The 27,856-nt window shown below is 40.6% G+C and overlaps 1 protein-coding gene across 1 annotated transcript; it reads left to right on the top strand.

Annotated features, from left to right (window-relative positions):
- Positions 1-143: 143 nt before the first annotated feature.
- LOC127803786 (zinc finger CCCH domain-containing protein 62) lies at positions 144-27,511 on the top strand. The gene is made up of 9 exons (XM_052340267.1): positions 144-438; positions 534-682; positions 1,100-1,217; positions 25,365-25,426; positions 25,539-25,590; positions 25,713-25,818; positions 26,041-26,139; positions 26,239-26,353; positions 26,428-27,511. The coding sequence occupies exons 1-9, from the start codon at positions 257-259 to the stop codon at positions 27,027-27,029; spliced, it is 1,485 nt and encodes a 494-aa protein (XP_052196227.1). The 5' UTR covers positions 144-256; the 3' UTR covers positions 27,030-27,511.
- Positions 27,512-27,856: the final 345 nt, after the last annotated feature.

Below are 27,856 nucleotides of genomic sequence, written 5' to 3'. Positions count from 1 at the left end.
AAAAAAAAGGCGAAAAACAAAAGTGAAGTGATTGTAAAAAAAAAATCTGGATATTTTGTTAACTAACTAATAAAATGGGGGGGGGGGTTAACTTTTTGTTAAGTGAATTTAAATGTTTTTAACTTTGGAAGAGGAAGAGGAGGACCTACATTTAGCGTTTTAGCCACCTACCGACAGCCGAGCAATACGACAGCTATATTTTGCATCATCATTCATTCGTATTCACCTGGAACCGTCAAATCTCTTGAGTTGAGAAATGGGGGGTGGGAGAGGCAGCAGAAAACGCACTTACATTTCATTATCCTCGTCCTCGTCCGGAGACAACAAAGAAGATCAAAGCGAAGAAGAATTGGACTCAGAATTAGAATCAGAAGAAACCGATCGTAACGACGATCACGACTTTGACGAAGCGGAGGAGACCGGCCCTTCAGCTTCCTGGTATTTCTTTTTCAATCGATTGCTCCTATTTTACTACGTCTATTATGTGTTTCCATTCACTCGTGTTATTATTTGTATATGTCTTCATGAGGCAGTGATGACGACGACGATGTTGATGCGACTGGATGTGAGTGGAGTGATGACGAGGGGGATGAATCGGATGATCAGGAGGAGGCGGAAGATGAATCTTCCGGCCTCCATGACGATGAGTCTCTACGCAACCGCGTTCTCCGCCTTCTTCGAGGTTAGGGTTTGCCCCGATCATTCATGAATTCTTTTCTATTGCTTAATTTGTCCCATCATTTAGCGTTTTCTGGCGGTTCCGATTGTCGCATTCGACAGAAGCGCTTATCATCCGGAACTGGAAGTACGAACCCTGTTGTATATTTTTGCTTGCTCGTGTTAGTTTTGTAATTGCAATGGACTCGAATGCATCTATAAGGGGTTTTTCGCAAGGAATTGTCTTGATTGCTTATCAATATACACATTTGGTTGATGAGTAGAAATATGCGCGCTGTGTGCAACGCTGATATATCTTCATATCGTTCTAGTATATCTTGATTTTGTTTGGTCGCAATAACTGAACTATTACAGACCTGCGGCCTTGAATGTTCCCCAAACAAGCCCATTGTGACTCAAGGATGCTTTTATGTGTCTGTAGGAAAGAGTGATTTGCAAGAACTAAACCTAAGAGAATGCAAATCTTATTTACGGCAGCATGCACTGCGAATAACAGGGACCAAGGCAGAATGTATACAGAGAATTATGGAGCACTGGAGGTCAGTTCACCCTTGCCGCAGAAAAATGGTCGTGGCTTATCTATTTACATGATCATTAAATTTACTTGTTGCAGGATTCAGAACATGGTTATTTATGTTAATGGTTGAGATCTTTACTTTTTAGTGTCGAGTCATTTTAGATTTTGTTATTTTTAGTTTTCAACTTTGATTGGATAAGGAAGTAACAGTCAGAAAGTATAGTTCTAACTACAGTTTGTAACTGGCCGACTGCCTTGAATAACTCTTAGCCCTTGGGGAGAATTACTGAGATAAACCCCAAAAATAAAAGGGATTCTGGAAACTATATATAGCTTTATTTTATTTTTGATACAAATACAATGATAGAAATGCAACTATTTTTTTCATGAAAATGAAACTATGCTAGTACAGCTTTGGTCAATATTTAGATTGAGATCCTTTTATAATCTATCGAATGGTCAGCCCTTGTTCTCATTATACTTTCATCTCAAAGTGTTGTCACAACCCTAGAGTTAGTTAAGGTTGTGATAGGAATTGGGAGAAGAAATAAGAATTGTAGGAGGGGGAAAATCAGTAGGAAGAGGGAGAGATATTGAGAGAAAGGGGAAGAACTTGAGGGAGATCGGAGAGAGTCTTAGAGAGAAATGAGAATTAAGAATTCATTCAAATTTTGCATATCCCCTTCCTACAACTGAGGCAATATATATATAGCCAGCCTCACTTAGCTATCAAACAAAACTCTCTAACCAACTAAGCTACAAGACAAAAAGGGAAATAACAGAATAACAACACCCATGTGCTGTAACCAAATTACAAAGATACCCCCTAACTATAATTGTTACTCAATTACAGCTTTGCCCCTATAATACCCAAGATCGTGACAATTTCCCCCCCTTGAAATGTTTCTTGTCCCCAAGAAACTTATTACCACCTAGCCGTTGCTTCTTTATCCAATGCCCCTCTTCACTCAGCGGTTTCTTCTTCGCTTTTCCTTCTTCTTATCTTGTTTTTTCCTTTTCTTTTGCCTTCTCTTTTCTTTCTCCTCATCAACAACAACATTATGTCTTGTTGCCACACCAATTTCAGCCATCCACCTCTTCCTTAGTACTGTCAAAAATGGTTCCAAATGCGCCGTCAGTCCTACAACCCCATCCTCCAACTCTTCCTGCTGCAATGTTACCTTTGCTTTGTCTTGTGTGCCTATGCCAATGACATACATGTGAGATGTTCCAAGCAAGGTGTCTAATGCAATCATTTGTTCCTTCTCTTTAGGCTCCTTATTCTGCTGTTTCAAGAGATCAATGGCATCAGGAGTCTCAACTCTAGTGGCAATGCTTGAGAAGTTGCCAACTAATTGAGTGCCATCCTCCACTTCCTCCTCCCCAATCTCTTCTTCCATGCACTCCTCAGCCCTCTCCATAGCCAAGACCAAGGGAGCAATATGTTTAGACTCTTCCATATCTTTAGTAGGGGCCTCCTCAAGTGGAAATACCTTTACTTGTTGGTAGCTGGAGTACACCAAGGATTTACTTTCAGCAATGTTGTTCTTCTTCGGCTTCTCCATTTTAAGAAACTCCTCCTTATTAAAACTCCCATGATAGTCATCAAAGTATTCGGTGGGAAAACTGTAATGATACTCCTTAGATAGTATCATTGCAAACTCTTGCAACTTCTCGCGAAACATTCGACCAAATTCCTTGCACTCTTCATCAAACCCTTTGCTGGTTCCTTTGTCCCTTCGGCTAGTCTCATTCTCAAACTTCTTTTCCCAAATTTGATACTTCTGGTCAACTGAAAATGCAGCATTCTTTGGCTGCCATTGAAGCTCCATTCCAGTTGAAAATGAAGCATTATTTTGCTGCAATTTAGGGCCCATCTGCTCCATGTATGCACTGCTACCAATGGCCTTATGATCAGGTCGTCCCCCTGAAAATACAACACCCTTCTGCTGCGATTGAGACTCCATTGGACTCCTTCGTGAGCTACTTCCCAAGGCTTCACGAGCAGGACATTCCATTGAAAATGCAGCATCCTTCGGCTGCAATTGAAACCCCATTTCAACTGAAAATGAAGGATTTTTCTGCTGCAATTGAGGCTCCCATGCTCTCTTACATGCACTGCTCCCCTTAGCTGATTTTTCACAATCAGCATACTTTGAAGACCAAGGAGCTATATACATACTGCTCTTCTTCAAACAAATTATTCCAAAATTCAAGCCAAAATTAACCTTTGTTTACCTTACTAGCAGCCTAGGATTTGATTGGAACTACCGCCAAAAAGAGCGTTGGAATTCACAGCCAAGAATCACCCATCCAAATTCGCCTTCCACAATCCACTCCCAGCTGCTCCAAATCTCAAGTTTCTGCCGTGCAAATACTTTTAGAACTTGATTGAATCGGTTCGGCCTCAACTGTCCGTCTTCCTCCTTTAATTACAGAAACTGATTTCTCTACCTTCCATTCAAATCAAAACCACAGCCAAGAGCTGCTATTACCCAATCATCGTCCAACACCTACTTCACACTTTAGTGGCCTCGAGAATAAATTGGATCCGAGAATCTGTTGCGGCTTCCGACGAGTTCTTTGAATTCTCAGAAATCTCCTTGAATCTTTGTTTGATCAATCCCACAGAGAGTCATCGGAATCGATTCCGAGATTCAACCAAAAATCTCCTCAAAGCAGTTGGCAACCTATAATCCGCTTTTGTGGCTTACGGCTAATGAACGCCACCTCACGCATTGCTTCAAGAAGTCGCCCATACTCAATTCGCCTCAAACGGAATCCGCAGAGATTGGGTTGGCTTCGCCTTCAAGTCTGGAGCGTCACAACAGCCCAAGAGAATCGCATGCGCCACCATCAACAATTGCAATGGATAGCGGTAGCGAACCCCCCTCAGTTGCTTCACCAACACGAGTCGGAAGGCAACCAAAACCGTAGCACACAGCCGCACCTGTAGGAAACTTATCAGTATGGTCGGACTGGTCTTCCGGACTGGTCGCAACTCACTGGGCCGTCCACTCCACGTCCGACAGACTCACACTGGCCTTGGACAATCGCAACCCTCTAGGCTGTTCACTTCACCTCTGGTCACCGTCCAACACTCCAAATCTGCTTCGACTGCAATTTCCGATCAACCTAAACTGCTCTAGGAGTCGTTGGAAGCTTCGTCGGAATCGCCTGGTGCAATCGTTTCCAACACTCAATCACAACAAATCAAGATCGCCCAGACTGCTGGACTCACCTCGGGTCCTTCTTCTGGCTCTGCCCAATCACCGACCGTTGAAAATGACCGCGACACCCACTGCACCACCGTGAGGAACCCGCTGCACAATCACCAGACCACTGCAATTAACCCGGCTGCAACACTAACTTCCTTGCCCGACCAAACCGCGATCGCTTGGAACTCTTGCACCAGTCGCGACCCACCTGGATGTCCACGTCTCCTCCTTTGGCGGACTCCCACACCAATCGCGAATTCTCCTCTGTACTGATCGATGATGGGCTCAAGTCCGGTGGATCTTCGCGACGCTTTAAGTATGCTCGCCTATCGACCCACTCCAATCGCCGTCCAACTCCACCTTAAACCTCTACTCGATCGATTTCACAGAGAGTCGCATCTTCCTACTCGCCCAATCATCGTCATTGGTTTCGGAATTCACTCATCTTCTCTTCGGCCCGAATTCGCTAACTCTGCTTTAGCGACTTTGATATGGCCTTAGGAGTTGCTCGAATTTCCTTTGGAAACCGCCTTCCGAAATCGTCCAGATCTGGTTCGACAGCTGAGGACTGCTGCTTAGTTGTAGTCGAACTAATCAAAGACTTAGGACGAGCTTTGTTGCGGTCTCCTGAGGGTTCGATCGACTTTGTTGGAGCTCCCTATGAGTTCGATCAACTCTATTGCAGCTCCTCAAGAGTTCGCTTCTCTCACCGGAAATTCATTGGACGCTAATTGTTGCTATGATGCTGGAATTACGTAGCAAAGGATGGCCGAGGAACGAACAGCTTTGATACCATTTGTCACAACCCTAGGGTTAGTTAAGGTTGTGATAGGAATTGGGAGAAGAAATAAGAATTGTAGGAGGGGAAAATCAGTAGGAAGAGGGAGAGATATTGAGAGAAAGGGAAGAACTTGAGGGAGATCGGAGAGAGTCTTAGAGAGAAATGAGAATTAAGAATTCATTCAAATTTTGCATATCCCCTTCCTACAGCTGAGGCAATATGTATATAGCCAGCCTCACTTAGCTACCAAATAAAACTCTCTTACCAACTAAGCTACAAGACAAAAAGGGAAATAACAGAATAACAACACCCATGTACTGTAACCAAATTACAAAGATACCCCCTAACTATAATTGTTACTCAATTACAGCTTTGCCCCTATAATACCCAAGATCGTGACAAGTGTTTCTGGTGTATAACAGGTAAAGAGATGAATATTTAGAAATCTATGCGCTTTGAGAAAGAAAGATGCCACAAATATATGTTGGAATGTGATTTTGGTATGAATAGTTATGTGGAAATTAGTGGTTTTTCCTATTCTTGTATTCTTGTTTCAAGTGTCTATCTTAAGGTTCTACTGTTTTGGATTATGGTTGATGAATTGAATAGACATGTACAAATAAATATTGTCTTCCTTTTACTGTGTTCTTATTTTAGAAGAAAAATGAGAGCAAAGTGGTAAATGTAGAGTTAGCATGTTGGAAGATAATTTTGGAATCAATAGTGCTTTAAAACATAATGTATAATATAATATATTTTAGCACAAGTTTAAGTGAAAAGGTAAAATACAAATCAAGTGCTGGCGAGCAATGAAAGGAATGGACAATCTCAGATTCTCAATACTCAAGATCAATTATGGAAAGAGGGGGAGTTTTTTTTTAATTGATTTATTAATAATTTTCTATTAATTTTATGTGTTGGACAGGAAACCCTTAAGCTTGCAAAGTTTAAAAGTTGATATTTCATTCCCGTATATTTTGAGTAAAGTATAAAATTAACAATTTTAATCGATTTGGTTAAAAGACAAAAGTTCACATGTAATCTATGACCCCACCCTCTCAAGATCCGGTCCTGCGACCCTCCTATGAGCAGTCAGAAGGGAACTCAAAATTTTTATTTCACAACAACTAGGTCTTTAGTTAATTAACCTAGTGACCAAATTTGGCCCAGTTCAAAGTAAACCAGTTTTGTTCCATCACGTAACTATCACCCATTGACCTAGCCCGTACACATATAAACAATCCTAAGATGTTCAAAATTTAACTTTATTAATAGCTCCCGTACAAACCCAATTTTCTATGAATTAAACTCATAATTCCTCAAATACAAAGTGGTCATTATCATGTCAAGATATATACTGGTGCTAACCCTAAATATATATACAAGAGGCTAACATACAACCGGTTTGTGTAGGTCAAGTTATTATATACAACCCATGGTAATAAAATATATCATGCTTATATTATCCCAAATTACCCAAAATAGACACCGGTTGCCATCCTTCAATCATCAATCCAAGCTACCTGCTTCACCTGTATGTGTGGTAATAATAACCACATAAGTTGCAAAGCCCAATAACTTTGTACCCATCCTTCAATCATCAATCCAAGCTACCTGCTTCAAGTTGTTGGACAGTCTCTCGTGAGTGTAGCTCCCTATGTAGCTCCTTACTCTAGTTAGATTCAGCTTCTTCACAATACAATAACAAAGTCTCAGCTATAAACAGGCAATTGTCAATTTCTCCATACTCTGAGTTATCAATCACCATAAACTACAATAGTTTAGCATTAGGCAGTTTTAATAAAATTCTAAGCACACTGGAGATTCCACAACACAGTTGAAGGAAATCAGCTTCTTCACCAAGAATTTTCAGCACTAGCCCCTGTTTTCTCAATTTGTTTGTGAACTACGCACTCTACCTTACTGTAGCGCCCTCCGAAAAGCATTTAATACAGTTTTGATCCACTGCAACAACTTTCCTTCTTGCAGCTTCTACTCAACTAGCTTTATGAGAACTCTTCTCTCTTGCTTGAACCTTTAATTCACCAGTTCTCCCAAGTCTTAAGTCTTAACAGGGTTTGTACTCCACATTAAGCACAATTGACACAACAGCTTAAACTCTCAGCTCACTTGGTACAAGGCAGAGCCAACTTGCCATCAAATTCTCAGTTCAGCATACCAGAAACTTCCATTGCTTCCAGCCACTATTCAGGTGGCATATGCATACTCGACTGCAAAATCTTCAATTACTTCCAATTCGTTCAGGTGTATAACTCAGATTGCAGTATGTTAACCTCAAGGGTACAAGGAAATGGTCTTTTGAGGATGACAAAACCTTATCATTGTCTCACATTAGGAATGTCCCATTTCAACATAATAGGAGGTTTTTATCCAAAATGAAAAGCTTCTAAAAGATGGCATTTTTTTTTAAACATTACATCTGCGTGGTCAACCAAATGCTTACTCTTAGTCAACTAATTTCATAATTTTTTTCTGTTTAGTTGACAGTATTATATTCTGGCTCTAGTATGTGTGGTCGACCATTGTGTAAGGATAGTTGACCAAAGGAAGACATTGTACTCTTCAAGGCTCGGTCAGCACCTAGTTTGGTCAACCATTGAAAATGGGTAGTTGACAAAATAATCCCAGAATCAAAAGCACCCATTCCCTCAATGCGTCTAGTCGCCCAGCTGATTGGGGTTAGTTGACCAAAATAAAACAGAATACATTTAAAAGCTTGTCGGGCACGTAGTTTAGTCGACCAAAATTACACTTTAGTCGACAAGATTGCTGCAGAATGGTTTCCATCTTTTTTGAGAAAGAGTTTTAGTCAACCAAACTCAGATTTGGTCCACGAAGTGCAGTCACTTCAAATTTCTCCTTCCAAAACTTAGCTATTTTCTTCTTCCTTTAATCCTCAGTGTTTTAACTATTCTAAAGATTTTTTAAGGGTTCTTTTACCAATTTTTCTTAAGGTTGAACAATTTTCCTTATTTGTAATTTGTAACCAGTGTTCTAAAAATTGGCCTAGGCGACCGCCACGATTATGGCCTAATTGGCCCCTTAGGCCCTAGCCCGGCTAATTGGTACCGGGCGGCACCTAATCGGCCAAGCGGCTGCCTGGGCCACATGAATCGGCTGGGCCACCTAATCCATTTTGTATAAATTGATAGTTAGGGTTTTTGTTTCCCCTTACCCCTTATCTCTCTCGTCGCTTTCCCCTTTTTCTCTCTCGCACACCATCATCGACCATCTCTTGCGGAGTCGTCGTCACTACTTGTCTTTTCTGTTTTAGCCTCTCTCGTCGCACATCGCCGCTGTCTCTTGCAGAGTCGCTCCAATCATCTCTCTTGGCCCCTTGGCCGCCGCCGCCAATCATCTCTCTCCATGTTCTTCCTTCGCCCTAGCCTGATACGGTGATACCCCAGTTTCTATTTATATAACATATCTATTTATATATAAATATATTGTTTATATATATATAAGTATCTAAGTTTTATTTATTTATTTTGTCTTTTTTAACTTTGATTTATCTGAAAAAAAACATGAAATTACATTAAAAACTAAAAAAAAAAAGCAGTCCGCCTAGGTCCCGCCTTAGGCGCTAGGCCCCAGTCTGGCGCTTGACTAGTACCTAGCGCATTTTAGAACGCTGTTTGTAACACAAGACAAACCTGGTTTTCTTCTTACTCTAAAACATCTTATTGACTGTCTGCCCCTTCTTTTTGCTGAGACATAATGTTAAAGTTTTCAGAACTGGCCTCTTTCCTTTTTATTGCTTCTCCTTGGACCTCTAAACACTATTTATCACATTTTCAATCAGCAAATGATGCAGAACTGCATCTCTTATCTCCAGCAGTACTTTGTTATGTCTATTGCATGCCTTGCTTCTACCACAAACAGTCTCCTACAGTTTTTGCCCTTATTTTATTAATGTTAATCATTAAATGTGGCAAATTTGCCATTTGTTGAGTAACACCTTTTAAGCTAAGGTCTCTTTCCTGAAAGGCTGAAAAGAAAAAGAGAAAAAGGATACCCATCCACGGACTGATGCAACCTAGGAGATTGTTCAAATTCAGTTTTTCCAAAGAAGCTATTGCCTCCAATGGATGGATTTTTGATGTGTGGTGTATATAAGACCCTCAACCCCCAGCATTTAGGTAAACTTATTCAGCTCTTAGTGCATTCAAAGTTACAGGCATTCAAAGTTTCCAAGTTGTCAAGTGTGAAGGTCAGTTGCTGCAAAGTCCTTCTTCTTTGGTCTAAGTTAAAGGGTTGTAAGTTGGTATTTGTATTTAACTCACTTGTATGTGAGGTGTTCTCACATTGTGAGGGTTTTAATTTGCTACAAGTGTGTTCTTTTTATCAAAGTCATTTGTGTCACACCCTAGGGTTGAGCTAGGGTATGGAAAACGAATTGGGAAGATTAAGAGAAGAATTTGGAGGGAGAGATACATCAAGAAGAAGGATGAAGAATATTCGAGAGAAAGGGAGAGAGAGATAACACAGAATATTCAATTTATTTCTCACATGCCTCCATCCTACAGTTGTGGCTTAATATATGTTATGTTTAGGAGCACTCTTGACAACTCAATCAATGTTTCCTAATGCCAATTCTCTCAACTCCTCACCTGAAATCAATCCAATCAACAGAAACACAAGACAGAAAGCAAGAACAGAATTTAAATGAAAGAAAACCGGAAACAATCAAGACACAAACCAAACAATAGGTGCAAGATATTTCCTGGTTCGGATTGCTTTAAAGCAACTATACATCTAGCCTTCAAACACCCCAAGAGTAGTCTTCTTATTACCAAGGATGATAAATACAACAGCTTGAGAAAACCTCATATTATTGAGTACAATCAACACTCACTCTCCAAGATTACAAGGCAGTCTTGAACACTAGCCTTTCTCTGTAAATGAATGTTCACTCAGTACAATAGAATAGAATGGTAAAATCTATCCCCTTGCCCTCTATTTATAATAGGAGGCGGAACCCCAATGAAGACTTTCAAATATTTACAGTTTACACCCCCAACTTATCACTGATTACAGTTTGGGTTACAACTTCTATTTAATACCTCATTGGTTCTCAAAAAACACTGCTATAACTGATCTTATTTAACCTATACTCTAGACAACATTTTAACAATTCTCCACCATTGTCTTGAGTATACTTCAACCTTCATCCATTAGCCTTGGCCTTCCAATAGATGAACGTGACTTGCTCTCATGGGTTCTTCCTGCTGCACCTGATCATCAAATCAATCAACAAACACATCAAAGAAACAAATCAATGCTGTAAAACATAACAATGGATCACCTTTGGATAAATTCCAGCTGCAATAACTAAACCTGCAACTCATTAGATATTATCCTCCTCAAGGGATTTCCTAATGAATAACTTTTCCTAACATCAATATAATTGATATACTCCATGGAGGGACTAAAAAACTAAGCCAAATGGACTGCCCATTGGCTGATTTCAACTCCTCCTACCTAGACTTTCTTTTAGGGTTCTTGCTGCATACAAAATGCAATATATATATATATATATATGTATACCCTAAGTTCATAACTATTCATCTAGGCACACTCCACCATAAACCAAATCCATACATGATGTTATTCCTTAGTCCCAAAGGGTCCAAACTTCTTACACAGCATCACATCAACAGTGCACCATACCCGGATTGGACTTATCATTGCTAGACTTACTCCTAGCTTCCCAAAACTGGTCTTTTAGGCTTTACCACTGTCTTCCCTTCTTATGTTTGCTTCAACAGACAAAGAACTGCTCTATCTACATACCAGTCTACCAAGAAATGCTTAAGACTAGGGTAACCTAGGTTGCCATAAGTTGTCCAAAACCCTATTCTAATCTCTATGCCTTATCATTCCATGCTTCTCCTCCTTCCAACAATCTCAAACACTGAACTACCACCTCAGCTACACCTTGAGATTTCCATCGGATAACTATCAATGAAGCTGCCTTACTTTTCTTAGGCATACCATTGAAATTGACACAGCTACTCCTATGCACTGAATTTTAACCCCTTGGACCATCATAAGAGACTCCAATTCTTATAATATTTTGGCTTAGGAATTACTTAACTCATAGAGAGACCTTCTAAGCAATAAACCTTGCTTACCTTTCCCTCTAACCTCTAATCCCTTGGGCTACTCTATAAGACCAATTTCTCTCTTAATTTTCCATGGACACTAGCTGATTAGAGACACCTATTTGACCCAAATTAAGCCTTCATGAGCTGTTTTAACCAATGGCCATTTGTCTAGCCTTTTTCCTAGACTTTTCCCATTTCCAGCATCTTCCTTAATTCTCAAATAGACATTTCACAGCACTCCACTCCTTTAACCTAAGGGATATTCCATTTAAGTACAAGAAATTCTCCCCAAATTTACATGGCTCCATGCCATTCATTTGGACAAGGGTGCAGTATCTCTTCTTATACAAGAGATTATATTTTCCAGCCTGCTCCTTAGCACTCAAACCTGAGCCTAAGCATCCTTCAAACCCAACATTCCATACCTCACTGGTAGATTACTTGAGGTTCTATCTTTTACCCATCCTAGGCAACACTAGACCTTCTATTCCCTTACTCATTACCTACAAGATGATTCTCCTTCCCTTTCCTTGCTTAAGTCAGATTTTGGTCAACCATGGGCTTCACCATACAAGACAACCCTTGCACACACCCTTTTCCCCTCACTGATCACAAGGACCCTCAATGCAAGAGCCAAAGCTATACTATCTTCCTCCCTCTCACAATCTAGCCCAAGCTTAACACAATGAATATGATAAAAGAAAATTTTCAGATTTCCTTATTGCTATACCCTGGTTCATAGGTTAGTTTAGGACATTCCCAAAGGATTCTACTTGCTGTTTTCTTTACACAGCACCTCAGATTTCATCTCTTGCCCTTAGCATCAGCTAATTTCATGTCCTATTGGTAGAGTTTTTCCCACATAGGTAAGAACCCTAGCTTTTGAAAGACCTAGGCATACCTATTCCACAACTCTACTACACCTAACCTTTCACACTAGAAGCAATTTCTAGCAAGCTCATATATGCTTGGGAATTCCTTAGGGACACACCATCACCACTAGGTTCACCTCACCTAGCTCCACCATGAGACAAGGCCTAGATAGGTTCCCAAAACATCCTAGAAACTGATTTCTAATGGGATTTACTGATTTTGGAGACTTCTACATCTGGAGACCTAGTCAAACTACCTGGTTTCTATTCCTATACACTTGCAAATTTTCCCCTCTCCTAATATCCCTAGCCTTAGATACCTCTCCTAGTCCTTGCTCACCATTGTGAGCCATCCTCAAGAAATCCCCTAACCTAACTTATCATAGGCTATCCTTAATGGCTGCAGTTTAACCACAGAACCAGCAAGCATGCACCGCATAACCTCTATTCTTGAGGGTTGCTTCCATCTCTCTAAGAGATTCTAGCAACTCTTAGGACTCCAATTCTCACTACCTAAATATTCCTAAGTACATTAGGCTTTCTTATTAAAACAGGGACATATTTTACAGCTTCTAGAATTCTGGAATAGCTCCACCATGCATCCTATTCTCTACCATCTCCAAATCCCTTAACTTTACTTTGATGCCTAGACAAACCATTCCCCCCTCCACCATGTCTCTATGGGTAAAAACCCTTTTCCTATGAGAATAACACCCTAAACCTAGGACCTATGCTACTTTACTTGCATACCTAGGGAAACTATAGGACATCCTCACTCTCATAGCCAAAGCCACACATGGTGCTTGAGCATTCGGGGCTGGATTTCTCCTGGGTTTCTTTCTTCTTGTTTGGGCAGTTTCTCTTGATATGGCCCTCCTCATGGCAGTGAAAACATTTAAACTGTTTCTTGCCATTCTTAGACTTAGATCTTGACTTCCCCTTTGATTTAAACTCTCTCTTTTCAGTCCTACTTCTAGCAGTAAGGACATCTCCAGCAGATTTTCCTTCTACTTTATGTTGCAACTCCTTAGAGTTTAATGCTCCAAAAACATCTTCTAGGGATAACTTTTCCCTACCATGTTTTAATATATCAACAAAGGTTTCATATGTTTTTGGCAAAGAATGCAATAATACAAGGGCTTTATCTTCCTCATCATAGTTAATATCTATGTTCTCTAAATCAAGACATATTTTATTGAACTCATCTATGTGATTATTCAGTTTCTACCCTTCTTGCATTTTGAATGTGAAAAACTTTGTCTTTAGATACAGCCTATTTGACAGGGTTTTTGTCATGTAAAGACTCTCTTATTTAGACCATAAAGCCTCAGCCGTTTCCATCCTTGAAACTTCCCTAAGAACTTTATCTCCTAAACTTAGAATTAAAGTATTATAGGCTCTCTTGATGATTTCTTTTCAAGGCTCACTGTAATCCTTTTTTTGTTCTTTAGAAGCATTCTCCGACAGTTTCTGTTCTGCCTCTAAAGCCTCTTCTAATCCCAAATTTCCCAACAGCGCCCTCATTTTAATTTTTCATAGACCGAAATCATTTGATCCATCAAATTTCTCTATGTCATACCTAGCGAAAGAAGGTGCGGAAGCCATAACATGGATTAAAACTAAAGATTTCTAGGGTTCTTGGCAGTTCTTGAAAGAATTCTTGGCTCTGATACCAATCTGTTATGTTTAGGAGCACTCTTGACAACTCAATCAATGTTTCCTAATGCCAATACTCTCAACTCTTCACCCGAAATCAATCCAATCAACAGAAACACAAGATAGAAAGCAAGAACAGAATTTAAATGAAAGAAAATCGGAAACAATCAAGACACAAACCAAACAATAGGCGCAAGATATATCCTGGTTCGGATTGCTTTAAAGCAACCCTAAATTGTTAAAATGTTGTCTAGAGTATAGGTTAAATAAAATCAGTTATAGCAATGTTTTTTGAGGATCAATGAGGTATTAAATAGAAGTTGTAACCCAAACTGTAATTAGTGATAAGTTAGGGGTGTAAACTATAAATATTTGAAAGTCTTCATTGGGTTCCGCCTCCTATTACAAATAGAGGGCAAGGGGATAGATTTTACCATTCTATTCTATAGTATTGAGTGAACATTCATTTAGAGAGAAAGGCTGGTGTTCAAGACTACCTTGTAATCTTGGAGAGTAAGTGTTGATTGTACTCAAGAATAAGAGGTTTTCTCAAGTTGTTGTACTGATCATCCTTGGTAATAAGAAGACTACTCTTGGGGTGTTTGAAGGCTGGATGTAGTGTTGCTTTAAAGCAATCCGAACTAGGATATATCTTGCGCCTATTGTTTGGTTTGTGTCTTGATTGTTTCCGATTTCTTTCATTTAAATTATGTTCTTGCTTTCTGTCTTGTATTTCTGTTGATTGGATTGATTTCGGGTGAGGAGTTGAGAGAATTGGCATTAGGGAACATTGATTGAGTTGTCAAGAGTGCTCCTAAACATAACATATATTAAGCCACAACTGTAGGATGGAGGCATGTGAGACATAGATTGAATATTCTGTGTTATCTCTCTCTCACTTTCTGTTATCTTCTCTCCCTTTCTCTCGAATATTCTTCATCCTTCTTCTTGATGTATCTCTCCCTCCAAATTCTTCTCCTAATCTTCCCAATTCCTTTTCCATACCCTTGCTCTAGTCAAGATTGGGGCTATGGTCGACCTTGGAGGAAAGTCCACCGAAAAACTAGCATTTGGCAACCATGAGAACAAGCTCAACACAATGCTCAGCTGTTGTTCGATTCCACCAACTTTTTCCCGAAGGCCCATATGTCCCCTCGGAGGTTGGTGACTTCCTCTCGTGTGGCCACACCTTTTGCTCTAGTCCGACCCAACTCTTGGGTCTGTCAAACGCCAACGTCCATCATGTTCATCTTATCATCGAGTTGTTCCTGGTGTTGTCAAATCCTCTACTCCAGAGTGTCCAGGTGCATCTCAAACTGCTTCATCCTCAACTCATTTGCCATTGTCAAACCTTTTGGTTGCCTCGATCAGAATTGTGATGAGATCCCAAAATCGATTCACTGAAACTGAATTCAAACAGTCTGATTACAAGAAGAACTGGGCGTTCGAGAGGCCCTTCACTCTCCCAAAACTCAATACAAGAATGATATCCCCCTCTCTTTCATCCCCCCCCCCCTACATATTCTTCCCCCGCTCCTTCCCAACTGAATTTTGTTACACGCGCTTGTTGGGTTGTTACACAACCCAGCAATTTCCCTTCCCTGCCCTTACACAACAAATGCCAGCCATCCAATTTACCCCCTTGCCCCTGCCCCTTGGACCTTCTTTGGTAAGTCAAGAAAACCGGGGGCCTATCATTACTCCCCCCCCCCCCCCCCCCCCCCAACTTTCACCTTCTCCTCAAGGTGGAAAAAAGGAAATTGCTGCTGGATTAAGGGGTAAGGTTCCCAAGTAGCTTCCAATGGGGGTAGCCCTTTCCATTGTATGAGCACCTCGAACTCTTGTAAGTTCTTTCCGGATCTTGATCGCACTCCCAGCACTACCTCCGGTTCCACCAGCATCTCAAGGTCTTCAGTAAGCTGTTAAGGAAGCTCCACATTAGCTTCCAATGCCCCTCTTGCCTCTCGTAGATGTGATACATGAAATACCGAATGAATTGGACAATGAGATGGAAGTTTCAGCTTATAAGCTACTGGACCTACTTCCTTCTCAATTTGAAATGGACCATAATAGCGGGCAGCCAGCTTTTCATTTGCACGGGCAGCCAATGATTTTTGTCGATAGGGCCTTAACTTCAAATAAACCCAATTCCCCTCCTTGTATTTTACCTCCCTTCTTTTCAGATCTGCCCTCTTCTTCATCACTGCTTGTGCTCTCATCAGTTGGGTCTTCAATTCCTCAAGAATTAAGTCTCTCTCAACCAGCTATTGTTCCACCATTGAAACAGGGGTGGTTCCCTTCTCAAACCTTAATAAGTGTGGTGGTCCTCGCCCATACACTGCTTGAAATGGAGTCACCTTGGCAGCAGTGTGGTAGGAGGTGTTATACCATAATTCAACCCAAGGGAGCCATATGTACCAAGCTTTCGGTTTTGAGGAAGCAAAACAACGAAGGTAGGTTTCTAAAGTTCGGTTAAGTACCTCAGTTTTCCCATCCGTTTGAGGGTGATAGGCTGTGCTTCTGTTGAGTTTGGTACCTTGTAGTCGAAACATCTCCTCCCAAAATTTGCTCATGAAAATTTTGTCTCTATCTGATACTATGGACCTTGGAATTCCATGAAGTCTCACCACTTCTTTAATAAAAATTCTAGCCACCTCCCCAGCTGTAAACGGGTGCTTAAGCCCAATGAAATGCCCGTACTTAACTAAGTCTGTCCACCATCACCAAAATGGAATCCATCTTGCCCGACTTTGGCAACCCTTCAATGAAGTCCATAGCAATGTCGTCTCAAATTTGGGTTGGGATTGGGAGAGGCTGCAAGAGTCCCCTGGGGGCTAAAGCCGTATACTTATTTTGTTGGCAAACCGAGCAATCCCTTACATATTTGTGTATTTCCTTCTTCATTCCTTGGCAACAAACATTTGCTGCTACCCTCTTGTAGGTTTTTAGGAATCCAGAGTGTCCCCCTATGCTGCCATCATGCCCCTCATGAAGTAACAATAGAATGAGAGTGGAGCCCTTAGGTAAGTACAGCCTACCCTTGTAAAGGAGAAAATTGTCCACTAGCTAGAAGTTAGGGTGTGAATTAGATTAACCTAAAGCTCTCGAATAAGTTTTTGCAGTCTTACATCAGCCTTCAATTCATTGGCTAACTTATCCATTTGGATCTTTAGGCATTGTTAAGGCCATTATTTGTGTTGGGTGGCAGATCCTAAATAACCCATCAGCAGCCTTGTTTTCTAATCCGAGTCGATATTGTATCTCAAATTGAAACCCCAACAATTTCACCATCCATTTCAAGTATTCCGGACTCACTACCCGTTGTTCCATTAAGTATTTGAGACTTCTTTGATCTGTTCGTACTACAAACTTCCGCCCTAACATGTAATGTCTCCATTTTTGGACAGCAAACACTATGGCCATTAATTCCCTCTCGTAAACAAATTTTTTTCTCCCCAACTGATTGAAAGCATGACTGAAATAAGCAATAGGCCTTTGCTCTTGCATTAATACAATCCCCATACCTTGTCTCGATGCATCAGCCTCAATAACGAAAGGCTTCCCAAAGTCCGGTAAGGCTAAGACGGGTAGGGATACCATTTTAGCCTTAAGTTGTTGGAAGACCTACTCGGCTGTCTCGTCCCAAAAGAAGTTATTCTTCCTCAACCTCTCTGTTAGTGGCCTTGCTAACCTGCCATAATCCCGCACAAATCGTCTATAATACCCCGTAAGGCTAAGGAAGCCCCTCAATTCCTTAATCGATGTAGGAGTAGGCCACTCTAGCATGGCTTGTATCTTACTTTGATCAGCTGAAACCCCGAGATGAGATATAATGTGGCCTAAATATTCGATTTCCAACTGTCCCAAAATGCATTTCTTCCTGTTGGCAAAGAGCTGGTTGTTCGCTAGTACCTTTAAGAGATAACGTAGATTATGTGCGTGCCGTTCGAAATCCCTGCTATACACCAATATGTCATCAAAGAACACCAACACAAAACGTCATAAATAATCTCTAAAAATATCATTCATCAAAGATTGGAAGGTGGCTGGCGCATTTATCAGCCCGAATGGCATTACTAGGAACTCCTAATGCCCGTCATGAGTCCGAAAAGCTATCTTGGGAACATCTTTCGACTTAACTCTAATCTGATGGTAACCAGATTTTAAATCAAGCTTGGAGAAGACCCTAGCACCATGCAACTCATCAAGTAACTCCTTTATCACAGGTATAGGAAATTTATCCGGTATAGTGACCTTGTTCAAGGCCCTATAGTCCACACAGAAACGCCACCCTCCATCCTTCTTTTTAACCAACAAAACCGAACTCGAGAATAGGCTGGAACTAAGCTGTATAATTCCAGCCGCCAGCATCTCTCCCACCAACTGCTCAATTTCATTTTTTTGCAAATAGGAGTATCTGTAGGGCCTTACATTCACTGGTGTGGTTCCTGGAACTAGGTTGATGATGTGATCCTTCCTCTTGCAAGGTGGCAATCCCTCCGGTGTCGAAAAAACCTTCTCAAACTCAGCCAACACCCCCCTTAGCACTTCTGGAACTGCCTCTTGAGCTTCTTTGATCCCTACTGCCATGGTTCCCAACTCTAACAGCATTCCTTCCCCATTTTCCCTAAAGGCCTTCGCCATTGCCTTCAAGGATACCAAGGTCTTACTGAAGCTAGGGTCCCCTTGTAAGGTGACTGTCATGCCTCCTACCTAAAATTTCATTGTGAGAGCCTTTCAATCCACATTCATTTTACCAACAATCGCTAGTCACTTCATCCCTAAAATCACATCCGAACTTCCCAAGTCCAGAGGTAAGAAATCCTCTATGAGTTGCAGATTTTGGAGATTAAGCTTCACTCCCTTGCAAATTCCAACCCCTTGCACTGCTATTCCCGTCCCCATAATTACTCCATAACCAGCTGTCTCCTCCCTTGGTAATGCCAATTGCCGCACCAGCTCGCTTGCTATGAAGTTATGAGTTGCCCCACCATCTATGAGCACCACCACCGACTGCCCCTCGATGTCTCCTTTGAGCTTCATAGTTTGTGGTGTAGTCAAGTGCACCACCGAATTCATGGAGAGCTCAATTACCTCCCCATCCTGTCTCGGCTCTCCTACTAACTCTTCCAACCTTTCGTCCCCTTCCACCTCTTCTACCTCTTCATCATATATCATCATTACTTGCTGCTCTTTGTTTCTGCACTTATGACCTATAGTATACTTCTCATCACATCGAAAACATAGGCCCTTATCTCTTTTTGCCTTCCACTCTGCCTCACTAAGCCGCTTGAAGGGTGGATTACCCCTTCGCCCATAGGTTTGTGGCCGATTTAGGTTAGGAGGATGGATTGTTGTCAGTTTTGGGGGCTGTTGTGAGGGTGGCAGAATTCCCCCTCTCTGGAAAATTGAGATTGGGTTTGGCCCAGCCGATCCCTTGTTTGAACATGCTCCAACCGCCCCTCCCCGAACCACTTGATTCCGCTCCTCTATCCGTTGGGCCAAGTCCATCATTTGCCCCAAACCCCTTGGCCTCAACACCCTCAACTCAGCCTTGATTTCAGGTTTTAACCCATTTATGAAATGCCCTTCTAGCATGGCTTCTGGCAAGTTTTCAAGGGGGGATGCCAATGTCTCGAAGCATTGGTGGTACTCCATGACAGTTTCCTTCTGTCGGAGGGCTATAAACCTTTCCTCAACAGAGCCTTCTTGGGTGGGTTGGAAGCGACTTCTCAACAGAAACTTGAAGTCCTCCCAGCCTCTAACCCTTTGCTGCTTTTCCTCCCATTGGAACCACGACAGAGCAGCTCCCTCCAAACACAAAGCCGCTGCATTTACCTTCTCCTCATCAGTCATCCCCGTCACCGCAAAATATCGTTCGGCTCTAAATATCTAGTCATCCGGATTGTCACCTTCGAAGAGAGGCATCTCCAAACATCGCCCTCTGATTTTCGGCCGCCAACTCCCATCGCCACCACCTGTCTCGGCCCACCGTATTCCCACATCCGGGGTCGCCTCGGAATCTTGAAAGAATTCCATAGGCTGGCTTCCCATCTTCTCCTTGCTTTTCCGCTCCCGTTCCTGCTCTTCCCACTTCGTTCTCATCCATGCGAACTGCTGCAACAGGTTCACGACATTCTTCTCCACCAATTGCATCTCACCCCTCATGGCCTCCACTCCCAGTTGCATGCCTTCCATCCTCCCTTCTATTTCTCCTACTCAGTCAGTCAAGTTCACCATCAAGATTGGTGATACTCTAATACCAAAATGATGAGATTCCAAAATCGATTCACTGAAACTGAATTCAAACAGTCCAATTACAAGAAGAACTGAGCGTTCGAGAGGCCCTTCACTCTCCCAAAACTCAATACAAGAATGATATCCCCCTCTCTTTCATTCCCCCCCCCCCCCCCTCTCATATTCTTCCCCCGCTCCTTCCCAACTGAATTCTGTTACACGCGCTTGCTGGGTTGTTACACAACCCAGCAATTTCCCTTCCCTACCCTTACGCAACATGGCTGGCTGTTATGCCAGCCATCCAATTTACCCCCTTGCCCCTTGGACCTTCTTTGGTAAGTCAAGAAAACCGGGGGCCTATCAAATCGCCTCACCTATATGGGTTGGAATCTCGTTCCGATCGGGGTGGGTAGCTCTCAGTGACGCACAGGTGGCTGGAAAGCCGACTCTAATACCAAATGTCATACCTTAGGGTTGAGCTAGGATATGGAAAAGGATTTGGGAAGATTAAGAGAAGAATTTGGAGGGAGAGATACGGCAAGAAGAGGGATGAAGAATATTCGAGAGAAAGGGAGAGAATATAACAAGAAGTGAGAGAGAGATAACACAAAATATTCAATTCATTTCTCAACATGCCTCCATCCTACAGCTGTGGCTTAATATATAGCCTCACAGCTACGCACATGCACTCATGTGCAGTACACACAAAATTATAACTGCCTCTAGCTACTGGACAAATATCCATAATAGAAAATAAAAGACAAAATTACAACAGCTACCCTTTGCATTTGACAATTTGTAATTGAGGTTTTAGCTCCTATACAAAAGCTACGATTATTTCTATATATTTTAGTGGAATCTATTAGAGTGTTGTCTCGAGTAATCAGATTATTGGCAGTAAGAATGCATCGGAATTTAGAGGATACAGACAGGCGGTGACAAATTTATATTTAGAATTAAGTTGGGTGTTAAAACCGGTAATGTCTATACCGGTTATATGGTTCCTAGAAGTTAACGTCCTATCTTCTATAAATAGGACAGTGGTCTAGGCATAGGCAATGTATCATTCTCACAAGAAAGTGAAAGAGGAAAGGCTATGTAATAGAATAGTTATTTGTAATCTTGAAGGCTTGTAATCGTGAGGGACTGTACTGATCACATTTTGGTAATCAAAGGAAGGCTGCTCTCGGGAGGTTTTAGAGGCTGGATGTACGGTTGTCCTAAGGGGCAATCTGAACCAGGATAAAGGCTTTGTGTTCTTCTGTGGTTTGATTTAATTTCTGTCAAATTTCATTCTGTTTTTCTTTCATATCGATTTGATCTTTGTATTCGTTCAAACTATGAGTGTGCGTGCTTGTGAGGCAGTGAATTTTGTCTAAATAAACTAATTCTAAGTGCTCCCAAGATAATAGAATCTTCAAGTTCTTAACTTGTAGAGAGAGGATGTAGGCTCTTAAAGCCAAACCTTTATCAAAATCTTGTGTTTTTGTGCTTGATTGTTGAGCCTATTGCATATACATATTCATCAGCAGACCACAAATTAAACTCAAATCTTAAAAGTTGAAAAACTTGAAGAAGATCATTTTAAACTAAAAAACCCAATTCACCTCCCCTCTTGGGTTGTTTTTCTGGAAACATAGTAGTCTCTTTGAAGGCCCAAAAATGCTACACAATGATCACAGCCTGTTAGCAACTATATCACTAATAACCATCAGTATAGCGAAGGTCCTCCAATGCAAAGTTATTCATGCAAAACCTGAGGACAGAAATTAGCTTCCACTGTTTTCTCCCTCATCCCATCACTGGAAATCTACCCTACCACATGCACGTGTGTGCACGCACACACTGCTTGCTTCCTTACAGTAGAGATCACACAACCTAGATGCAGGACCTTCTTGCTGCTTCTTAGCTTGTGGTTGAGCTCTTCTGTAAAACAGGCTCTTCTCTCACGGCCTCTCTTGGATGGGCATGGAATGCATGATCTGATTGCTGCAGTTAGTGGCAATGAGATAATAAAGAGTGATCGAGAATAAGTCCAGTACGATACTGTGCCACAGCTCATGTATGAACCCCAGATCCTTGCAGATGTCTGGAGAGAGAAAACTGTGGATGACAAGATGGAAATACCATGTTCTGAACTTAGAGCCAAATACCATGTTCTTTTGTTTTATCTCAATTTTCAACAGACCTTGTTTCATCTTGCACAATCTGCCTGTTGCGCATGTGTATGTATAGCATCGCTATTGAAAAAGTGTTTTCTCACCTGCTCATTGCTATAAAGTATAAACCAGGTTCACTGGAATTCTCTATGGAGCAAAGGACAACTCCAGATCCCATCTCTCTTCACAGTGGAATGACAAGATCTCTTGCTCTGCCGCAATTCTTCTTTGCCTCAGTTTCATCTCTTATTTTTGCACTGTGTCTAGGTTTATCTATATATCAAGGATGTTACTTCTTCACCAACTTATACCTTCTCCTTTCCAGCCAGCTCATCTACCCTACTATGGTAGGAAACTCACACAGCTCCTCCCTTGTCATTCTAAATGGAAGGCTTTATCCGAGAGAGAGAGAATATTAGATGCATTCCTTTGGCTGTATACTCCTCTCTGTATGTTTTGTTATCTATAGAGGAAAGAATCCTCTCTCTAGATGGCTACCAGGTAGCCTTTCTGATAGAAGCTTTTCTGTAACCCCCCATCTCCTATTTCATTCTCCCCTCTGCTGTTTGTAAATTCACAGGCTAGAGTTTATATACTTGCCTGTATATATCATCATCCGAGAGGACTTGGGCTATTTGGATAAATTGTTTAGATGTTTGGTGCCTCTTGCAATAGTTAACCTACATTAGTCTTGAGCCCATTTTCTTATTAAAATTTCCCTTTTACATTATGTCACATCCCAGCCCAAGTTAAATATCCAATTATTCCATAGGCATTCTTATATTATTTTTTGGGTCTTTTGAACCTCTGGCTATCATATCCAAATCTGTTTTTCTTTTTTTTCTTTTTTTTTTTTTGGGGGGGGGGGGGGGGCTGTAAATGACAATTTTGCCCCATGTGTCATTCTTATTATTTTGCCTCTCAAATTCTTCATTGGGTCTCACATTCACTCTTATTAACCCAGTTATACTCTTTTGAATTTGAATCTTTGGGCAGTATATACCCCTTGTAACATCTTCCAAAAAATATATAATCGTAATTTAGTTTAAAAATTCTATAAGCTAAATAGACATGTGGAAAACACCTCCCATTCATTTTGATGTATATGTTCATGTTTTACTTCAATTTAGAGTATAAGAAGGTGATTTTTAGACTTTTAAATCAAAGTTGTGTGTTTTCCTTCTAAAGCACATGGGCTAAAAGGTAATTATCCATTTTATAAGGAGTTAGAGCTGGACAGACTAAACTGAAGCAATGGTAAATTGTAGTAGACGCCTATGAGACTAATCACGCTTCATGGTACAATATTGAGCGATCGATAGATCATCTTTAAAAGAAAGTAGCTAAGGTGGGGCATGAAAAGAGATATACGGAAATAGTAGGACTGATGTCCCATATACGTAGGAATGGACAAATAAAAAAAATGATAGGGTAAACCCAATTGAAAATAAGTGAATATTAATTAACATGATTGGATTACAAAAGAATAAGTGATGCGGGGCAGAAAAAAACTTGCAGGAGATTGAGAAGAGAAGAAATTGAAGCAAGAATAAGAAGTAGTACTGGTTCAGGGGATGGGGAATGAGACCTGAAAGAGAAACAGAGAGGAGATATATTGATAGGAGAAAATTCAGCACTTAAGTGTTTAAAGTCAATAATCTTATTTTCTGATTATTACATCCTAAAGCGTATTTATAGGATAAAACTAAAAAATAAATAGTCTAGTTACAATTCTCTAAACCGACAAATAAAAGCTCAAAAACTTGATCCAAATCTAAAATTTAAATAAGACAAATTACCTAAACCTTAATATCAGTCATTAAAATTTAATAATACAAATTTCTCATCAGTAAGTGAGATGTTACAATAAGACCTGAAAAATGCAAAACCACTGGGTAACCTCTCAAGGTCCTCTTGTTAGGGTGAAAGAGAGACAACAATACGTGGAATTTGATTTCACCAGGTGCATGGTTAATTTGTGGTTGGTAGGAGAGAGGTATGACTGAAGATTTCGAAATGGTTGGGTCTTTGAAATTGGCAAGTTGGGCAGCCAGAACTCTAGATGGGTGAGTCCATTTGTTTTTAGCTTATAATGGGAAGGATTTGGCTCATGGTTGTACAAGGGACCCAATTGATAATGAGTTGCTTTGGGAAGGGAGTGCAAGAGGTGCTCAATCCGATGAGAAAATGTAGGTTTGGGCTTGGAATTGAAATAGAGCTCTGTTCAAGCCTATTTTGGGTCAGAGGAATTTGGGCCCCAACCCTCAAGTCCGTTGGTCTTAAAGACCCTTTTTTTGTTTTTGTTTTTTTTTTTTTTTTTTTTTTGGGGGGGGGATGCTGTCCAGAGTTCCATGTTCAAAAATGCTTTTCAGTTTCTTTCTCCTTCGTGCACGTGTGTGTCTTACAGATGGAGTGCTATGTGGCCATAAGAAGCACGTTCTACTGGTGTTGTACTTGTGCATTTTGTTCTCCAGGATTGAAAGGTGATTGAAAAGTTGGCATTGTGTGCCAACACAACAGTGTTCTTGAAAGTACCTTTATCTTAGGGGGGTTTGGGGTTGAAGTGGGATGGGTGCAAGGTGTTGTTTGGTCATGATTATCTTAGATCCAAGCTCTAGTGCAAGATAAATTCTGAAACCTTAGTTTGCTGTTATCACAAATGCATTTAACAGCAAATTGTTATTTGTTTCTTCAATGGGGCTTCATCTTGTCTTATCTCTTTAGGAAGTTATTGCATGATTTGGAGATTGAGCCCATGGATTTCCTTTTTCAGAGGTTTCAAAGTCTTTATCCCGCGATGTGGAGTCCTATAACTTTTTAACTAAAGTTATTTAATTAATATTAGTTTTAATGTCTAATTAGTAACCTTTTTAACTGGAATCATTTAATTAATATTTAATCCTTAAAATGATATTTGAAGTTTTTCTTTCTTATGAATGAACAAATATTTGAAGTTTTGACTCATTACATGTTTGTTATATTTGTTAAAGCTTAGCAGTAGTGCTCTATTTTAGTCAAGTAGTATGAGTTACAATTCTTGATATTAACTTCATTGTTAACATGTTATAATAAAAGTTGTTTCAATGGGAAATTTTTTTATAAGACCTCTAATCCTCAGGATGAGAGATGGAAATGCCGAAGCACTCTATCCTAGATCTTCTTTTTCCATCAATTGTACTGGTAAAGTTTTATTTACTTGTGTTCTTATTCTGATATATGCTTTTATCAGAAAAGGTGAAAAGAAAGTAAATTGTTCACCTTGAGGTGCTTCCTATTTTTTTTCTCATTTCAGGAGATGTCTGCAAAGGAGATGTTGTTTTGTTTACACAGAGAGTATTTAAGAAGTAACCCACTGGTTCTTGCTCTTCTTCATTTTAATTTGTAAAATTTTCTGGTTTAGGTTCTGGGATCTACATCATTTTCTCTGTAAATTGAGGAGCTAATCCCTGCAGATTTGTCTAAATAGGTTTGACAAAGTGTCAAGGAGAGGAAGTATCATTGGGAAGAGAACTACTGCTGGGAGGGTTGTCAAGGAAAGCTATGGTGCGGCCAAACAGCAACATACATTCACAGTAAGTCTTCAGAAAGGTTAGGGAAATGTTTCTCTGGTGTGATGCTTGAGCTTTTGGGTTCCAGAGCACGTGTTATGAAAAGTGGTGCATATTCTGTCCAGCTTGCATTTCTTACATTATGCATCTTATTATTTGCTCCTACACTACTTTTTATGCTTTCTATGAATTTTTGTGGATGAGTTTTTTAAATTTCCATCCACTTTCTACTTTGTGATTTTGAAGATTGAAGTACTGTGGAGCAAGGGAATTAAGAAATTGCCTCCACTATTCCCTTTACTTGTTAAGGGCCGGAACCTATATAAATTGAAGACTTTCAGACAGGTAAGTTTTTGGAACAGCATTGTTTGGTAATTTCCTCATTTTTTTGTACTTTTCTATTTATTTGTTTTACTCAAGTGGTCGTTTGCCTATCCTCTTCAGCCCTGGAAAAATGAAACAGAAAGATTGAGAGTTCTGGCTGAAAAACACAAACGAGGAGCGGCTGCAAGACTTGCGAGGGCAGAAAGGAAGACTAAGACGGAATACTATAAAAAGGGTATTTAGAGAGAGGGGAGAGGATTTTTTGTTCAGCATTTTGCTGTGACTAACGTCAGTTTTGATGACAATTAGGTTTCAAGCGTCAAAAAGAGTTTCATCATTCGAGACCATCTCAAATGGGAAAGAAAACTGAACCAAAGAAAGCGAAGGATGGTGCCGGATTGGGCAAGGCCCCAATGAAACATGTAGAAGGCGATAGTTACCATCAAAAGGCCCCACCATTTGGACGAGCAAACTCACAGAAATATCCAAGATCAAGAGTTCTTAAATCTTCCACGAAGTATCAGAGCTTTAGTGACCCATATAAAAATTCAGGCCTCAGAACTAACTCATATGCTTACCCTCCTCAAAACTTTTACCAATTTGAACGTGCCCAGCTTATGGACCACCTGCCAGTTGCACCTTTTCGCTTGCCCAGTTGTGGAACAGGCTCAACTTCAAGGTTCCCCCAATTCAGCCCTTATTTGGATCCATCTCTTACCCCTACCTCACAATTTCAAGGTCAAAACCATTTGCCACATCCTCAGCATCTTTATTATACACGGCCGAACCATGCATTTGAACCCAGGGGTTTCAATGGGCCTCCAGAATTGAGGAATGATTATGCATTGTCAAGACCATTTTCTTTAGGGAAGGAAACATACAGACAGAGGGGGGATTTTTCAGCCCTGTAGATTTGGTTTTCAGGTCTGAAAGCTGTGTTGTGTAGTTACACATCAAATGACTAAGCAAAATTTTAAGGCATTGGCTTTGGGAACTGCTTATGTAAATGTGCTCTCTCTCTCTCTCTCTCGTGCCGAGTCTATAAATCAACCCTGGACATAAGTGTATTGCTGACATGATTATAATAATCTGCCATGCATCCGGAAAAACAAAGCGGAGGGATGAGAAAAGAAGATGAGCAGGGAGATGGTAACAGGAAGGGAAAGAAGACGTGGTGTCGTACTCGATTTCACCCACTCTTGTCCTCGCATGTACTGGAGTAATGAAGGAGAGAAAAGGACTTCAACAAATTGCTGGCTTCAGTATATAGTTTGAAAGCAATAGCGAATAAAGTTAATTTAGCATCCAGACTACAACGCAAAATACATCACGAGAGTCATTATGATTTCTGGGCGTTTATTGAAAAAATTGTTCAGATGTTCCTGTTGTTTCATCTTTTATGTTTTTAAATAGAATTAAGAATAAAATGAATAATATATTTATATTAGTATTAATATATACAAAAATTATACATACGGATATTTATTTGTGATGCATTCATTCTTCTCTTGTCAAAAATCTCAAATCCAAACAAAACTGTGTGGGAAAGCTCAGAGGGTGTTTTTATCTAGATCGAAAAAATCTGGTGAGATCTGTGGTCAGTAGCTGTGGAGAAAGAGTGGCTCTATGTAGAACGCTTCCATGGAATAACTGCTTCCGTGGGATCTCTTACGAGAGATCCAACGTCACTGGACCCAGCAGTGACCGTTGCCTAGTCAACTCATAAAGAATGTCCATC

The sequence above is a fragment of the Diospyros lotus genome, chromosome 6, assembly GCF_014633365.1.
Source record: "Diospyros lotus cultivar Yz01 chromosome 6, ASM1463336v1, whole genome shotgun sequence".
Classification (NCBI taxonomy): Eukaryota; Viridiplantae; Streptophyta; class Magnoliopsida; order Ericales; family Ebenaceae; genus Diospyros; species Diospyros lotus.
Note: the sequence above shows the minus strand (reverse complement) of the source record. Positions and strands in the feature narration are given on the sequence as shown.

Bases quoted from the DNA above. Each gene is read 5' to 3' on its own strand.
- LOC127803786 (XM_052340267.1), top strand. From the start codon at position 257: ATGGGGGGTGGGAGAGGCAGCAGAAAACGCACTTACATTTCATTATCC. The intron at 683-1,099 runs GTTAGGGTTTGC...ATGTGTCTGTAG, and splicing joins CGTTCTCCGCCTTCTTCGAG to GAAAGAGTGATTTGCAAGAA. The intron at 25,591-25,712 runs GTAACCCACTGG...TTGTCTAAATAG, and splicing joins ACACAGAGAGTATTTAAGAA to GTTTGACAAAGTGTCAAGGA.